Source organism: Scomber scombrus, chromosome 7, assembly GCF_963691925.1.
Source record: "Scomber scombrus chromosome 7, fScoSco1.1, whole genome shotgun sequence".
Lineage (NCBI taxonomy): Eukaryota > Metazoa > Chordata > Actinopteri > Scombriformes > Scombridae > Scomber > Scomber scombrus.
The window spans coordinates 5400637-5419154 of record NC_084976.1 but is presented as its reverse complement, the minus strand read 5'-3'; the positions used below and the strand labels follow the sequence as shown (position 1 = coordinate 5419154).

Genomic DNA, 18518 nt, shown 5'->3' with positions numbered 1-18518 from the left:
GGCGGTCTCAATAAAGCGGACCACCAAGCAGTAAAGACAGGCTTGGGGGAATTTTTAAAAAAGAAAAAAAGAAAAAAAAATCCGACTTCAAGTCTGCTCAGCAGCACCAGATTGGCAACAGAAAGAGGACAAATCAATTAAAAGAAACCCATAAACATACCTATGCATCCCTATTAACCTTGTGCATTGCGGAGCATCGATGTAATAAGAAATACAGGTAACAGTGCAGGTGCCTCGAGCCGTTCTCTGGCGGCCTCGGTTCATTTTGCGTAGCGGTTTTTTTTTACGAAGCGTGTATGAAAAACAGCGGTCTGCGTGTCTGCATCATCCTGGGTTCTTGTCTTCATTCATTCATCCCCCCCTTGTGGCGTAAAAAGGAATGCACCGTACGTTGTCTTTACAGGTGACCAGTCAAAAGGTATAAGATTCAACAAGAGCCTGAGTGCTGTCTTTGGTAGGCAATTGAGAAGTCTTCATTTACCATGTCTACCACAGTATGTCGTGTAAGCGGATGAATTACCATGAAAGCGTCCCCTCCTACACAGACAGACATTCTGCTATCTAGAATGAGTTGCTGCTGTTGGTTTTTTTTTTTTTTTTTTTTGTTGTTTGTTTGAAGTCTTGAAGACACAGTGGAGAGAAAAAGAGAGAGAAAGAGAGACAAACAGAACACAAACAGCTTCTTGAAGGCACCATGAGTTAACAAAGAAAGATATCAAAGCTCTCTCTTACTCGGTGAGGCGAGACCATCAGTCTGAATAAATCACCTTTGAAGAGGACGAAAAAAAACCAAACATTTTTTCTTTATACAATTTCACAGAATTGACCAACCCATTGGTTAATGGTATTATAATGACTTTAAGCATTATCTCGACAACCGCGGCCTTCCAGAGACCGCTTTCTTTAAATCTGCTTCCATCAACCCCTCACCACCCTCCCCTCCCCTTCCCTCCCCTCCCAAACATATCATCACAAGCTTTTCCACAGAAACAAAACGAGCAAAACCAAAATCATCTTAGGACTAAAAGCAAACCAAGAGTGGTTACCAAGTCGCTGAAGAGCTGTTGAACCCAAAAAAAGAAGGGACTGCAGCCGAGTGTGCGTCCACGTAAAGAGAATCTCAGTTGCGTTACGGCTCGATTTTAGTGCTGAAGTGATTTTGGATTTACAGCCTGGGCCTCAAAATGATACATTACAGGGTTCATTTCAAAAGTTGCACAAAAAAATGTATCTAATAATAATTACAGAAAAGAACACACAGGTTCCTCTGTTACTAATAAGTCAATTTTTGTTGGAGGGGTGGAGGGGGTGGGGGGTGGGACTTGTGAATCATACTGCCTGGTCCCTGTTTTTGAGTTCACTTCTTCTTCTTTTTTTTGGAAAGCTGTAACATTAAGATTCCTGCATGGTGTTTGCATCTGCATTGAAGAGCCAAAAAAAAAAATCTAAATACTAGCAAAACTGGCACAGTGGTTTTAATTGAACCTACACAGATCAACGTGATGAAGGTGGTGAGGGGAGAGGGGAGGGGGCTGCTTTCCGTTTACAAGTGGTGAGGAAGTGAACGATCAAAAGTGTGTCAGCAGTCTGCGGATCGCACGGGCGGAAACACCAGCATTCACAATCTTAACGTTTTTTTCTTTTATGAAGACATTGATCCCAAAATAACATGTCCCCCCTTTACAAGGGAATAACAGAAATTTCAGGTTAAACTGTAAACTAGGATTGTTAGTTTGGTGGAGGAAAAAAAGATGTTAAATAAAAACAGAGCGTCTGTGCAGCACTTAAGGTTTTGAGATTCTATATGTCAGTCTGTATACACGAGTTCTTGGGCTGCTGCTGGGTTTGGGTTGGGTGGTGCGGTTGATGGTGGTTGTTGTTGTTGGTTTCTTTTAGCAGCTCTCCGGTGTTGCTGTGAGAGTCCGGCTCGGCGGGGTACACCAGGCTCACGTTCTCCTCCGTGATGAAGCAGAGGGGGGAGATCTCTGCGCCGTGGCCCAGGGAGGAGCTGGTGGAGGTGGGGGAGTGGGGAGTGATCACGGCTCCTTGTCCCTGGGATGAGGACGAAGAAGAAGAAGAAGAAGAAGAAGAAGAAAGAGGAGCAGCAGCGGCGGGGCAGGTCTCGAGGCGGTCGTTCTCCACCTCGGGTAAAGGGCTGACGGTGGCGAAGCGGGTGTGGTAGTCGCCTCCGCCCGAGCCGTGGCTACAGGACGTCTTCATGCTCTCCAGGTCGGAGCAGCTGAACTCTGAGAAGTGGCTGGAGTGGGAGTCGGCCACTGAGGGCAGGCTGCCACTCAGGGAAGGCGAGTCGAACTCCGAGGAGTTGGTGCTGCGCTGCTCCAGCAGCTGAGCGTCCATGTCCTCCCGCGTCTCGTTGATCTTGGTGCCTCCTCCTCCTCCTCCTCCTCCTCCGCCGCCTTTCTTGCGCAGCTTGCCTTTACTCTTTTTGCCCCCCGAGCTGGAAGATGACGAGCAGGACGCCTCTTTGGCCCACTTGGCGGAGGTTCCTTTGCCCTCTGAGGAGTTGCAGCCATTGGAGGGGCAGGTCCAGCCGCAGCGGCCTACTTGGCTGCCGTCGTCCACGCTGCTGCCGCCGCTGTGATGCCGCAGTTTGCCGGGTTTGGATTCGATGTCGACCTGGACTTCCATACTGTTCCCATCTCTGGAATGTGTGAGGGAAAAATGACAAAGAAGTGAGACATTAAAGGAAAGTACAGCGTGTGTGTATTTGTTTAAACAATAAACCTCTGAAGGCTGTTTTTACAATAGACCAAACAGTTCTGGGGACTCCCTGAGAGGAACCACCTACTGAGGAGCTCTACTAACACTACATACCTTCAAAGAGGGGTTTTTTTCTTCTGTTTGCATTCGTAGCGCTAGTAGAAACACTGATGACATGTAAGCCAGCTGGCAGTTGATGTAGCAATGTTACTTCTACACAGTACAACAACAAAAGGGATGACGCTGTGATCAGAGCTCTGTGTTTGTTGTGCGTCAGAGGTTTTGTGATAATAATAAAAGGAGACTACGTGGTTGTTTGCACAGGTTTTTAAAAATGGTTGTTGCCGGTGCTGGATCAAGGAAACTATAAAAGAAGGAACGATCATTATGTCACAATACCAACACTGTGCCAGTTCTGTTGAAGTCTTTGGAAGATCCATGGACAAGCACACTAAAAAGCAACATATCTATGTGGTATGACCTTCTACCAAATGACAGAACACACTCCAGAGAATACTGACTGATTTTTCCCCGATGTGCACATTTGTTCATTTGCTGTTGATCTCCAAATAGTATCTAAAGATTATTATAGACTTAATTTACAGAGTCAAATTAAAATGCTCACCACAGCAATGTTGAAGAGTCCCTTGAAAATACTGATGTTTATATTGTTAAAGTTGCTCTAAGGAACTTTTAACTGGTTATGAAACAGACTCTTGATTCCTCTGATGCCTTTATATGGCCTACATATGCAAACAAGACCAAGTTCTGCTAAATGCCTGCCACAGAGTCCTATTCCCTGCAAACTTTAACAAACTCACAAATTCATTCGTTCTCTCCTTTTATTTCGATCTGGAGGCTGCTTTTATGATGACTGACAGGATTAATAACAGCTAAAGTTATAGGACTATCACGTATTGGAATTAAACATTTACAAACCTCCACTGATTATTGATTGTGCGTTGGTGGGCTGTAAACTAACTCTTAGCTATAAAACGACAGAGACATGCATTTCATGGCTATCATAAACTTTTAGAAAACCTTAAAAAATAAACTATAAAGTAATCGTAATTATGAATGAAACTATCTCTCCTGTGATAAATCAACTCCCGGGCTATCATCCCATTTATCTGCTGCTCTGCTGTCTGACTTGTCAACATATAAAAAACTGTAGATTACATACTATTTACAGGCTCAGAGTTAATTTAGTTAGAGTGTTACCACAGTTTAGCCAACTTAACATAACATTAACATGACTTGTATGCAAATAAATCATTGAATTAACCAACACATGAAAATATCTGTGCCTCACTCAGACTGATGACCTGTGAAACTGAGACGAGGGGGACATGAGGGAGTGGTTTGTCTATTTAACACTACACTAACTACCAAGAGCTTTCAAGTGTGGTATCAATGTGTATTCACACACTACACAGTGATGTAAAGACTCTTCCTACTTCTATAGTTTCCTTGTGCTGCATTTGCTCGTTCGAACACTTTGGTCAGTCATGGTTCCTCTTGTGGTCAGAGAGTAACTAGTAACTAGTAACTACCCTGAAATAGGAGCTAAAATGTCGCTCAAAAAAGCGTTCTACAGTTCCTGCAGTATGGACACAATAAAAAACAGTTGGTTCCTGCACCAGTTCTTAGTACTATGACAAAGCTCCTGTGGTCAGAAAATGCCTAATGCAACTGCTGAGAGGCATAACAACATCATAGTGAAACATTCTCATCTTTTTCTAATATCAATCACTAGATAATTCTATGATAATAAATGGATTATCAGCATCAATAAAAGGAGAAAGCACATATGCTCGATAAATATTTTATCTTTCAATAACCAATAACAAGCAAATATAATCAATCTAATGTTTTTCTTCTGACAAGCAAAAGAGTATTTTCACAGTGTTGATAATTACTATTGAAAACACATCAGTGCTGGTGCTCAGTATTTTATTTACATTATGTGACCACAGGTGTTCATTTACAACCATCTGTTTGATATTTTGTCAGGACAGTGAAGTGATTCCTCCTGCTTCATCCAGTCATTATGTAGGTGATTTCTTACCTGTCGAGGGGCATGTAGGCATTAAGAATGGATCCAGCCATTGCTTTGGTGCTAGCGTTGTCGCTGATTGTACCCAGGCTGACGGTGCCAGACTCACCACTGAGACTGCAGCGCTCCTTCTGTACGTCAGCCTGTACCTCCAGCCTGGCAACATGAGAGGGAGGAACATTCAGAAGATTCCGATTTCACAAAGAAAGCACCATGAAGTCTGACATTACATCAACATTGAAATCCTACAATGTGTGTTGACATCACAATACCTGTTTAAGTAATTAACCATGGCACTGCCAGACAGGCTGCCGGTGATGCTGGCTCCCGCCAGGGCCATAGTGGAGGCCGTCTCACTCAGGTTGTCCCTGATGGCCCCCAGTCGGTCCATGTGACTGCCACTGGCACTCAGGCTGCCTGTCAGGCCCCCAACACTGCCTTCCCCTATACTAGGGTTGTTCCTGGTGTCTGCCACTGATGTCGTATCTACAGAAAACCATCACATAGATTTTAAAAACATGGAAATAAGGAATAAAGAGATAACTGTGTCTAAAAAAAAGAGATGTTTCTGCTTAAATTCTGAATGGTAAGGGTACGTTAACAGCAGTGGACGTTTAGTTTCACACTGAAAACGCCAAACAAAACTAAAGAAGAGATATTTTCTTCTGTGAAAGACTTGACATATGTGAAACTGACAGCAAATTTCATTTGGACACAGCAGTGTATCAGTCAGCAAAAAGAAAATTGTGTTGTTTGCTGACTTGGGCATAAACACAAGGTTGCTTTTGGGTGTGTGTGTGTGTGTGTGTGTGTGTGTGTGTGTGTGTGTGTGTGTGTGTGTGGGGTGGAGAGAGAGTGGGGGGGGGGGGGGTGTCACTGAAGCTTACCAGTGGCAGCTGCCCCACTGCCAGCATTCATGTCATTCTCGTCATCAAACTCGATGCGAACTCCTTTTCCGTTCCCAGCTGAGACGCCACAACCTCCACTGCGGCACAGTGAGATGGGCACCACGCCGTAGACGTACGCCAGCATGATGGGAACTCCAATGCCTCAAGAAAGTAAGAAACAAAGACACACACACACATAGACAGCAACATGTTAGCCAAAGGCTGCAATCCAAACAGTCTAAATCACGTTCAACTTTCCCATCTTTATGCAACAGCTCATAACAGATCCAATCGACTTTAAAAACAAACTTTTGCATCACATGAACTCTAAAATTAAACAAAAGAAATTACTGAAGCTAACAAAGTCCAGCAAGGCAATATAAATAAAGGATCTCCAGGCATGCACAGATGTGCTGCAGAGAGGGAGAGATTGAGATAGAGAAAAAAAAGAGGAGAAGAGAGCAGACTGACCGACAGTGACTGCAGCCACCACTGGAGACACGATGACAGAGAGCGTCACTCCACCAGCGATCACCAGGTTCCTCTTGTGGTTGGAGATATCTTTGCCTTCATAGCGGTTGTGGATCTAAGGGGGGAGCGATGAGTCACACAGTCAGAAAAAACAACACAAAGAGTCAAGTTCTCACAAATACTGAAACAGCATAAGTGTTGTGGCCTCAATGACAAAACCTTTCACTGCTACTACCAATCAATCATGAATATTGTCTCACAGGAGCAATCGATGGAGGGTGGGAAACTAATTCATAAGTCCACATTGACCAGTCATTATGTGAAAGATAGCTAGAGTTGGAGAATGCATGTAAAAGATAGTTGCTGAAGTAACATGCACACTGTTAAAAGGTCTAAATAAATAATAAATGAAAAGCAGGAAGCATTATAAATATACATCGTAAAGACTCAGAAGTATTGCATGGACTTCTGTTACAATTATTATGACATGTCTGCCTAATTAATCAATCAACAGTAACACAGTAGAGCTGACATATAGAGAGAATGTCACCATCTATCAACTAACTAGCCACGGTGCGGTGAGTCACCGCCATGCAGATATAACATCAAGGCCGAGCAGCTACATTCATCCGCTGCGTGTGGAATGCAGGTGATTCATGCTCAGACGCTCCACGTCTGTCATGTGATCGCTACTGAATGTGGTCTGGTTCTGTGAGGAGGGGAACAATTTTTTTTTTTAAAAGAAAAAAGAAATGTTGGCTCTGAGATCTTCTTGGCAAGCTGCAGAGGGGAATTCTGGAAAGTCTGAATCCTTTTATTTTACTGGACTGTCAAGTTTGTATTAAACAGAACTAGACTGATGAGAGACTTGAAACAACGCAAATGTACACACACACACGCAGAGCAGGTTATTAAGAAATGAACTGAGCTGAAGTGTAAGAAAGAAAAATGAAAGTATGTGTGCTGATTTTTGCAGTATAACTAGCTGGTTACTGATTGATATGCAGTGCTGGTTTCTGCCCAGTTATGTAACCCTGACTAAAGATACTGCTTTAGAGGTGTGCTGTGTGAGAAGGCAGAGCTGCAGCTACTCAAACTATTAAAGCCAATACTACATGCTTTTATAATAATCCATACAGCTCAATGCAGTTAAGTATTTCAGCAGTACATCTACTAGTCGATGTTCTGCTTCACCCATGTAGTGAATGCTATAACTGTATTGTATGAAATTGTCCGTAGAGTCTCACCTTCCTTCCCACATATACGGGGATGCCGATAATCATGGCGGGGATGGCGATGCCGGCGATGAGCGCGATACCGACAGGGGCGCCCACGAGTGTTCCCAGTTGCCACAGAATCTTCTTCTTCCTGCTCCACGGCTTCTTCCCCCAGAACGTACAGCCTGACGGACTGAGAGAGAGTGAGAGAGGTGGAGGGGAAAGATTTAGAGAAAAGTGATGGTGAAGGCCTATAGCTACATCATTCATACTGTGTTGTAGGTGTTAAGGGGGAAAAAATGATTCCCGGTGGAGACAGATCTTTGTTTTTATTGTTTTTGCGATATATTTAGTGCCAAAGACCTTTAAAGCGCTGTCTAGCTTTATGAATGTTCCAAAGCCACTTCATCTGAATTTAGCCAGGCAGGTCAGAAACTTTAAGAACCAAACTTGCTGAATAGGTTCATATTTTCAGCCACTACTCAGCTAATAAAAACAGTATCAAACATTCATACAACTAACAAAAAATTGTGGATTCCCACAAATACTGACTTGGGCATCATTTGAATTGCAATCACAGTGACAAGGAACATAAAAACACATACCTAAGCATATTCAAAATACTCATGCCCACATGTTACATTACCAAAAACCTTCTAAACTATGTCTATTTGGTGCTTTGTGTGCATATACTGACCTCAGGTAGTGCAGGTCTGAGATCTCCTTCATGCAGAGCCAGCAGAACTCACAGCCGCAGACGGCGCAGGTCATGTGGTTACAGCTGCCGTCATTCATCTTGATGATGTAAGCGGCGCAGCGCGGACACGGTTTGATGTCATCAGCTGAGAGACAGGTAGAGGAAAAGATAAGAGTATAGTCTCATGTACTATAATACTATCTGTCATGGTGTGAAGACACATTTCCAACAAATCCCACAATCCTCCTCTCATCACTTCACTTGTGGGAATATACTGGATGTAATCTGGGCTCATGTTTAAGGGAGTGTGAGTGATCTGATCAACATGCACTGAGCACGGCATACTGGAGATTAAATGAGCAGCCGAGCGACTATACACGCTTCGGTCGGTGTGAGTGTGTGTGAGTGTGTGTGTGTGTGTGTGTGTGTGTGTGTGTGTGTGTGTGTGTGTGTGTGTGTGTGTGTGTGTGTGTGTGTGTGTGTGTGTGTGTGTGTGTGTGTGTGTGTGTGCGTGCGTGTTCACTCGGCCAACCTGCAGCTCCGCTCTCTTGGCTGTAGCTGAGGGAGGACGAGCGCACCGTCCTGAGGCGGAGGCTCTGGGCTCTCTGCTGCCGCGCTGCATCACAGGTCTGGTTGGGATGCCACAGCTGCTTACAGTGGTAACAGAACTCCGTGCCGCAGCCCTCCCTGCCGCACGTGATCTTGGGACAGCTGGCGCACCCGAAGGCGATCACGGCATACCTGGAGGAGAGCAAACACAAAACACACCGGATATAAGTTAATATTTAATAATGACATAACAGAAGGAGTTTTGTCTAAATGCGCAGAGGTCACATAACGAACTGCAGTACAAATTAAAATAAGAGTGCAAACAGTGCATATCGAAGTAAAGTCATTTATATAAAATGACACATTAAGACAGCTAACATCTGGAAAGAGGCAGCGCACAACTTTATTCATTTTCTTAACGATTCCACCAATACAGCGCGGGCATATCTTAACATTAAAACACCGCTTTAATTTATCTCACAATTTATATTACAAAGCTTCTAAAATGGCAAACTAGACAACCACTTCATCTCCCTCTGTTTACAGACACTGTGATCCATCTCCAGACTGCAAAAAAGTCTTGATGTGAGTAATGATTCTTTGTTCATCCTCAATCATTGTGTTGGCTTATGGGAGTGTGTGTTTGTGTGTGTGTGTCAGGTAAATGCCAAAAAGTTAAATATGTCTGTTTACCAATGCTTCTGACCCCTGTGAAAGTGTACCTCAGCGGACGTCTGATTCCCATTCAGGCTTCATTCAGCCGATAGCTTGAGATCTAAAATTCCCCAGAGAGAGCTTCAGCTTTGATTGAGTGGTAACTAGAACGTCCTCTCACCTTAACAAAGCACCCCCATCCAACAACCTTTCACACATTCCTTATTGAAGAGGAATGATCTGATTTTATGTGAGTAGCACAGCCCAGCGCAACACAACATCTGTGACAGAGTGACAGCTGTGTGATGTGCGACGCTTTCACTCGACAGGACGGGAGAGAAAGGCGGCAAGCGCTGACAAAGAAGCCGCGTTCAAAAATAAGAGCGGTTGAGTTATTCTGTCCGAAGATGACAGCTGCAGAATAGCGGCGAGCTGATTTTTTCCTGAGGGGGAACCCTGGAGCATGTGACGTGTAGTCGTATCTGACTGCAGCGGGAGCCTCTCTGTCCCTCTGTGAGTGACCTGAGGATCAGGTTTCAATCACAGAGCCGTGGAGGGCCTGGGAGACTTCCTCCATCGTGGATCATTTTACTCTACTGAGGACTGTGTCTAGAAGGCAGACAGGCTGCAAGGATAAGCAAGGCCCCTTTTTAAAAATCCTCCTCTGCATACCAGCAGCACTAAACTCCATGCAGACTACAGACTGTGAAGGACTGTGGAGATAATAGGAAATGAGAGCATGACTTTAGCACTTCAATGGGAGTATTTCTCATGAATTTGGCCACACAGCTGCTGTAAAAATGCTTCCAGACATTACCTGAGGTACACAAATTCCCCACCATGCAAACGAAACTAACCAATCTTAGTACTTCCTGTTAAATCAACCACTACGGCGCATCATTTCACTATCAAAATCCCCCGAAAAACCAAAATGAAGACAAACCAAAAGCACAAGATGAATTTAGATCACGTCCGTTTCTGTATCATCATTACCTCTGAACAACTATTTTACACATTTTCAAGGGTTAGGGTTAGGTCCTGCTTTTACAGCCATCAAAACATTACAAATCCTCCCTAGCAGAAAATCAGAAATACAAGGACTCAAATATGTTAGTGACTACAGCAGTGCATTCACCACCATTACAAAAATAATAGCTAACTTTTATAAATCAAAGTGATGCAGGCCTACTAAATTTACTGATGCTTACGCTGAATCAGTAATCTCTTTATTGCTTCTTAAAACACACTTTTATCAGAGAGCCTTTATGGATTTTATTTGTTTTAATTTTCCTTTAATTGCTTTTATTTCTTTTAAATATAGGCTATCTATTTCCTACATTTGATTGGTTTTTACTCATGAAACAGTTTTTATTTGTTTTAATAATTATTTCATGATTTGTGTATTTTTGTTGCCTTTTTTTTATTTTTGAAAAGTGCTCTATAAATTTCTATAAATTTTTTTTTTTTAAACATTTTACAATGATTGCGATCTTTATTTTCCATCTAATATTACATGAATGTTTCTTTTTCTTTCCTCTTTCTTTTTTGTTCTTTTTTAACATTGCTTTACGCACCTTTTAGGCCCTTTTAATGTGAAGCACTTGGTGTATGTCATTTCTTCTGTTGTAAAGCACTTTGAGCTGCAATTATTGTATGAAGGATGCTATACAAATAAAGTCATTATTATTATTACTATTATATAAAGTTTTATTATTATTATTATTATTATTATTATAGTTATCGGTCTCTGTTTTGGACTCATGTAGAACCTAAGAAAGAACCAATATAGCTAATATACTGTTCAACCTCATAACCAATAACTGTACCGTATTATAATTTCTAAACATTAATGTCAGATTAATACAGCTGCTGAGGGGGGAAATCTAAACTGGAGAGATGAGTGGTTTCAGGCCCAGACCCACTCTGATCCCTGTTCAGATTACAGCAGGCTGAAGCTGTTGTTTCCAGGAGGAGGTAATTGGTCCAAATGTGTCTTCTGTGCATTTCCCAAACTTCTCGGAAACAATGCACTTAACAAACAGCATAATGAACCAGAGTATTAAACTGGCAGAAGCCTCGGCACTGCAGGAAAGAGGAACATGCACTGAGAGGAAAGGACAAGAGTGGAGAGAGATGTGGGAGAAAAAAAAACTCAAATGGAAGGACGATGTAGTTTCCTCTGAGCCGCTCTGGAGTGCAAAAATAAAATCTAGTCTCTCGGCACAGGAGATAGAGACATTTGCTGTGTCACTCTGACACGAGAGAGGAAGGAAGAGCTCAGGCTGAAGAGAACGACACACTGAGCTGAACTTAGAGAACTGGTGCTGGCAAAGATCGGCTGATGCGACAATCTGCATGCGTATTCATTCTGTCTGCTTACTAATCTGTGTACGTACTGACAAGAAGCTGCAGCCACTAGTGTAAAGTTTCACTAACTCAATGGGCAATATGGCCACAGATTAGACTAAACTAGTGCTAGCCTAACCTAACCTAACCAGCTCTGGAGTATCTTCATCAGACAGCGAGGCGCACTGCGTAACTACGGCCGACATTTAGTCTCTTCCTCCGAGCAGAGCAGGCTCCAAGGTTCCGAATCATCACGGTTTGATGCTGCGGCTGTTTCAACTGTCCTGAAACATAACACAATAAAAACACGTGAGGCCTTCCCACCACAATCCTTACCCTTAAAATATATCTGCTTACTATTCTGGTCGAGGTTACAAAACAGGACGTCCCGCTCAAACAAAACACAACATCCCGCTGACCAAGGTATTCAAGGTTACTATGGCTTAAGAGTAAAGTACTTTGAGAAAGTCTGATGGGGTTGGGGGGAAAGGAGGGAGGGCGGGTTTTTTTTTTTTGACTCATGACCCCAAACAATTCCTGGAAGAAAAGGAAACAGTTGCGAGAAAGGGGAAGGGGGGGGGCAAAGAGGAGGACAACATGATATAAACATGATAGAAATTGGCTTACTATTAGGCATCCTGCTTAAAGATAATGATTATCCAAAATAAGTTAGGCTTTTTCAGGCAGTGTCTGTGTGTCTGTGTGTCTGTGTGTCTGTGTGTGTGTGTGTGTGTGTGTGTGTGTGTGTGTGTGTGTGTGTGTGTGTGTGTGTGTGTGTGTCCTTTAGTCACAAAATGTTCAAATAGATTCAGCTTTCCCTCTTAAAGACACATCACCATTCCTTCCATAATCATCATATTCAGCCACGGAGAAAATAACAGTTCATTTCAATGTAAAGTCCGCCTGCTTCTTTTACTTTTCGTGAGTTTGGCGACAGTTAGAGACAGATGTCAACTCGACCCGGAATAAAATGAGCTGCTGATTTGATTTGTCAGTGAGTTGGAGTCACTGTTTGACCCTGCAGGACTTCTAACAGAGACACGCTGCAGTGACAGTGTGTATGTATGTGTGGGGGGCCGGGAGAATGGACTGGGGTGGAAGGGAGCCAAAGAGCCGTCAGCAAAACAGTCAGGGCGAGAATGGACGACTGTTTTAAAAGAGGCGTGCAGCCAGTGAGACGGATAGAGCTGAAATATATACAGAAGGAAAGAAAGAGTTCTGGTACAGAAAGGACTGTCTGAAAGAGTCAGAGAGATGCAGGTGGATGTACTCTTGAGTGCTACTCTTATAACACATTATTATGTGATGTTGCAACACTGTAGGGGGGCGTTCAGCTCTGAGTGAAAAAACGCAGCCTTCACATTTTAATGGAGGGCAGTGTGATCATGCAGACGACTCAGCAAAAAACACATAGCAGTCATCTGGAAAGAAGATGAACTGAGCTCAAGGCAGCCCAACATCAACTGGCAAGACATTACGTTGGCCAATCACATACGCCAGTACACATTACTTTTACTATAACGTTGATGCTGTATTCAACTGTAACACCACAACTGTCTGAACAAGAGATAAAACTGCTGTTGACGTGATAACTTTCCAGAGTTGTAAAATCTGACAAACTGTTGTGCAGTGTTTTGGCTTCTGGTAAGTCGTTAAACCAGGGGTGTCAAACATACGGTCTGCAGGCCAGAACCGGCCCGCCCAAGCGACCAATTTGTTCCAATGGATACATTTGCAAAGTGTGAAAATTGCAGAAAAGTAATTACAATTTTTCTGCTGCTTCAGATGTTTTTCCACCCTGACCAGAACAATGAATTTATATTATGATCATATTTAAGCCATTTATATATTGAACATTGTGGAAAATGTTGTCAATCATAGGCTTCTTCAGTCATGTCAGGCTGTTCATCTGTTTTGTAAATAGATGGCTTATTATCGTAAAGTTATATATATTATAGTATATGTTATTTGTAGGTTATTATGCAATGGTTTTACTGGTCTGAGATCAAATCGACTTTGTGGATTGTATCCCTCCCCCCACTACCACAGACCCTTATGCTGTTGAGACCAAGCAAACACTCAACTAAGAAAATCTTTTATATTTATTTCCCTTCTTTCACCCTTTCTGTGCTTCTCTACATTCCGTTTATACCTCCTGCTCTCCTTCAACCTCTTGTTCAGGTCACCAGCAGAGAGCCATTCAGCTCCAAAGACCATGATTGCAGTATTTAACAGGCATCTCTTGAGCTGAGGCCAATCCCCCCAAGAGGCAGAATCGTTGAGAGCACACTATATAGGTCAAACTCTCATTAATTCTCCATACATAGTAGCGGGCACTTGATGGTAAAAGTTTGGGTGGTGGGGGGTGAACTACATGATGAGGGTTCAGCTGAGGATACTGTTGTAAACAACAACAATCCAAATCCCTGCATGATCTCTGGCTGAAAATCTCTCTTTGCTGCTGCTCGGTACGTGAGAGGGTCAATTATTCTCTGTCTGCAACATCTGGGGCCTGCGAGGCAAAGCTGCTGCTTCTTCTGCTGTTGCAGCACGCTTGTCCTCGCAACGCTTCCTCCATCTTTATTCACCATCTAATGCAACGTATTAATTTACCATTTCAGATCGCAGTACATGGAAAACACTGTGTGATCATTCAAAGTAATGATCAGTTTCCCTGACATCTGACTGCACATTATTTCATCATAATGAAAACACAGTAGCTGAAAACAACCACAGATGGCTCCTGCAGCAGTAATACTTGCATAGACATGAGCCTAATGTTAAAGTAAATATGTATTTATATTAATTCACTCAGGGAAAGCAGAACTGATGGGGGAAAAAATTTAATGAAATTACTCTGTGTAATTTTCAGGGCTTACCATAAAACCGGTGTATAAATCGCACCGCAGTCTATTTTGGAGGGAGTCATGCAGGGAAAAATGCTTTTCCATTACAGACTGGTTTATTTGAATGCACCAGTAACTATTCATTTATAAACACATATGTTTATACTCCAAAACTTTTTCAACATATTACACCTGAAATAGTGTGTCGGGTTAATGGTTAATGGTCCGGTAATGATTTTCTTAACTGAACTGGACCGGTATATTAACTTTTAAGTTTCAATTAAAACTTTTAAAAGAACAAGGTAACTTTACATATTTGATACAGTGAGTATCTGTGCGCTCACTTGCGTCACAAAAACTCTTCAGAGCTGTTATTGTGTGCAAATATTGAGCCCAAGTCGCTGTAAATCTCACCAAGCGCACTGTGCCAGGACTCTGTGTCAGTCCCAGAGTCAAACAAAGCATCATCCTCTGTTCCATCCAGTGGAAAAACAAAGTTAGTGAATCTTTTATTGTTCAGATCTGTGTTCATACTGTGTGTCTCTGCCACAGCGCAATAACTGATCCTCTGTGCCCTTTTACATATTGCGCTTCAACATCTGCTGCTGTCAGTTTGGTCTGTAAATACTGAAACACATTGAATCAGCACCCGCCGCTGAAGCCACCTGGTCTTATTTTTTATTTTCATACAACATACAGCAGTAATGGGTCATCAATAGTATATCTATTTTAATTAGCTGCAGACACAGCTGGAGCGCGCGTGTGCTTTACACAGCTGTTAATAGGACGTTATAGTTCATAAGTGTGGACCCTCACATCGTTATCTTTATAGTTACAGTTAGTGTTATAGTTATCATTCTTAGTGTGGATGGCCCTTTTACATACCTACAGTATAATCACATGCAGATCCAATCTATCTCTGTATTTTACTGGTGAATAGGACACACCAATGTATAAGACGCACCCCACTTTTTCGGGGGTGCTACTTATACACTGGTTTTTACGGTATATGTGTTCATGTGCTCCACTTCTTACCCACAGTCCGGCGCGGGGCACCAGCGGCAGTCGGGATCAGCGACCAGCCACCTCCTCAGCATGAACTCCTCGTATTTCTCCATGAGCGCCCGGTCACCCAGGATCATGCGGATGTCGTGCGGGTTGAAGCGCTCCGAGCACTCGGGGCAGCTGATGTTAACACGTGACTCGGAGATCTCGATGCGCAGGTACTGGCGGAGGCAGTCGATGCAGGAGCGGTGGTGACAGGTCATGATGTCAGGGAAGCTCTCCCTGGAGTGGTGCAGAAGGCACAGCGGGCACTCCAGTAGCTCGCTCCCCGCCCCACCCCCTGCCTTGGAGGAGGAGGAGGAGGAGGAGGTAGAGAAAGAAGGCCCCGAGGCGGATGAGGTGGAGGCAGCAGCAGTAGCAGCAGCAGTAGCAGCAGCAGTAGCAGCAGCAGCGGCGTTGGTGGCGGTGTTGGCAGAGGCAGCTCCGGTCCCAGCCACGGAGAAGAAGGCAGAGTTCTTATCGTTACACATCTCGGAGTGGATGCTCTCGATGCTGGCGATGCCGTCCACCCCACCGAGCCCTCCGGGTCCCGGGTACTGGAGCTCTCGAGACCTTTGGCGCCCCGGTTTGGGCTCCCGTCCTCTCCGTCTGAAAAGAGAGGCCAGGGAGAGGCGTCTCTTCTTGGGAGCCTTCTTCACAGAGGGCAGGGAGATAGAGGAGGCGTTGGACTGCAGGTCCCTGTCGGAGCCCATCACCCCGCCGCTGCCGCCCAGCTGCTGGTGCTTCTGCAAGCTCATCTCTCCGGAGGGAGGGGAGGGGTGCGCCAGCGGGGAGCCAGGGCTGGGTAACCTGTCCCTCGCATGTGCAGGGAGGTCCGGGAGCGGGATGGGGCTGGGAGAAGGGGTGAGGTGGTGGATGGGGGAGGGGGAGGGGGGTCCAGGGCGAGGGGACAGGGCTCCGGAGGGCCCGTCTGGGTTTAAGACATGGTGGCTTCTCCTGATCAACCTCGTGGTAACATCTAATAGCCGGATTTTGACGGAGGGGTGGGGGTCACTTGCTGCGAAAGTAATGCAACAGAACCTGTAGAGAGAGAGGAGAAAGGAAAGATGTTAATATGTGTTAATATCATTCATTTTTAGCAGTCGTTTTTCATTCTGACAGCCCTGAAGGTTAAAAGAAATAACTCAGAGTGTAGTGAACTAAAAAAAACAAAACAGCAGCAACTTCATCTTTTTTTTCCCATCAAAGTCGACTTCAGACAATAAATCAAATTCTGCAGTTCTGAAAGAGGAAGATCATTATTCATTGTGCCTGACAGTTTGCTTCATGGTATCACCTCCTCTAAAACATATGGAGGAGAGGAGTCTTGTAATTTACTGTCAAACATATTTTATATGTGTTTACCTGAGTTAATAATGGTGTATTACACTTGATGAGATGCCCACAAATAGGACATGGACACAGAGTAAAGCATGTTCTCCTCTCCATATGCGTCAACAACATAATATTCCTCCTTCTAAACAAATAATTAGTCTCAACATCACATTAAAGTGGTAATGCAGGAAGTCTAGTCCACCGTTCCACATTAGGATCATGTGATTGAACTCAGCCATCTCCATGACTACTGAACTCCACTGGTGAAAACCTCCATGTGATTGAAAGCCTGGACGATGCTACTTAGTGTACACTGAGTTTACAATATGTCAAAGTGTATTCTGGTCATCATGCCCTAACTTTATATGACTGTGACTAACACTACATCTATTTGGTTAATTGATTAAATGTTAGTCATATTGTAAGCCAAAATGCCCAACGTTTTCTGCTTCCAGCCTCAATATTGTGACAATTTTCTTTTTTTTCTCTCTATTATATATGACAATAAATTGAATATCTTTTGTTTTTTGACTATTACTCAGACAAAACAAGCAAACTGAAAGCATCATTGTGGCCTCTGAGAAACTGTAAATGCCATTTTAAACATTTCACTAACTAAATGTAAGTCAATTAATTGTATTTTGTTGTAAAGGCAATTATGAAGATGTTTTTATTGATTTGTTTGAGCTGGTATAACTATGTTCAGGAATAGCGATTACACTCAAGTTGATGTAATACATAATAAAAATGATGCCACATTAATGCCATATTTTTTTTAACATTTCACCAACTAAATAATAAATTAATTAATCAAGAAATATATCAGCAGGTAAATCGATGAAAATGAAAATAATTGTTAGTTGCAATCCTTTATCATTTGCTGTGAAGGTAATAATGAAGATATTTTTGGTTGATTTGTTTGAGCTTGTCTAACTATGTTCGGGAATAGTGATTACACTGTGACAAGTTGATGTAATAAATAATAAAAAATGATGCCACATTAAAGCCATTTGTTTAACTCCTTGAGCTCAGCTTATATAATAATAAACACTGCAGTAATCCAATGTACTTTCTATCTCTCGACACTCTTCACTCAGTCAGTCTCACAGCTGGCAAAGTGCAGGTTTGCATAGCCGTCAGTCAGCCACAGATCTGAGAGGAGAGGACATAAGGTTGACAACCTTGGACTGTATTGACACAGTGAGACAGAGCAGTGATCTGTCTATAAGATCAACAGTGACAAGGCCTGGTTCCAGACCATCCGCCCTCTACTGATAGAGAATCGACAGGAAATGAGAGATAATGCACGTCCAGAGTTGAGCGAGGGTTTGTACGTGTGAATCACAACTGGTAGTTATATAAATGGATCATGTAAAGTTGAACAGCCAAACACAGTCAATACTATGGACTGTATTTAAAGACTGATGATATGACAGCTCCCCAAAGGTGAAGTCAAAACATCTCAATCACCCCCTGGTAGCTGCCTGGTTGTAGTAAAGGTCATAAATCCCGCCAATTCATTCGAGTTATTTGACGATATAATAAGGTTCTTGATTGACAGCTGGCCTCAAACCTCTGTCAGACAAGCCGAGTGAACGCAGCAGTTTCTCATAGAACATACTAATGTATGATTTAATTTGCAAGTTTTGGCTAGTTTGTCTTCTTGGCGGTGGGACAGCTGTCAGTCAAGTTGAG

The 18518-nt window shown here is 43.2% G+C and overlaps 1 protein-coding gene across 1 annotated transcript; it reads right to left on the bottom strand.

Moving 5' to 3' along the window:
- Positions 1-1364: 1364 nt before the first annotated feature.
- On the bottom strand, positions 1365-16524 carry LOC133983253 (E3 ubiquitin-protein ligase RNF19A-like). The gene is made up of 9 exons (XM_062422275.1): positions 15480-16524; positions 8582-8790; positions 8050-8194; positions 7383-7545; positions 6136-6250; positions 5665-5826; positions 5050-5263; positions 4790-4933; positions 1365-2662 (listed from the first exon to the last, which is right to left on the bottom strand). The coding sequence occupies exons 1-9, from the start codon at positions 16244-16246 to the stop codon at positions 1801-1803; spliced, it is 2781 nt and encodes a 926-aa protein (XP_062278259.1). The 5' UTR covers positions 16247-16524; the 3' UTR covers positions 1365-1800.
- Between the last annotated feature and the right edge of the window lie 1994 nt (positions 16525-18518).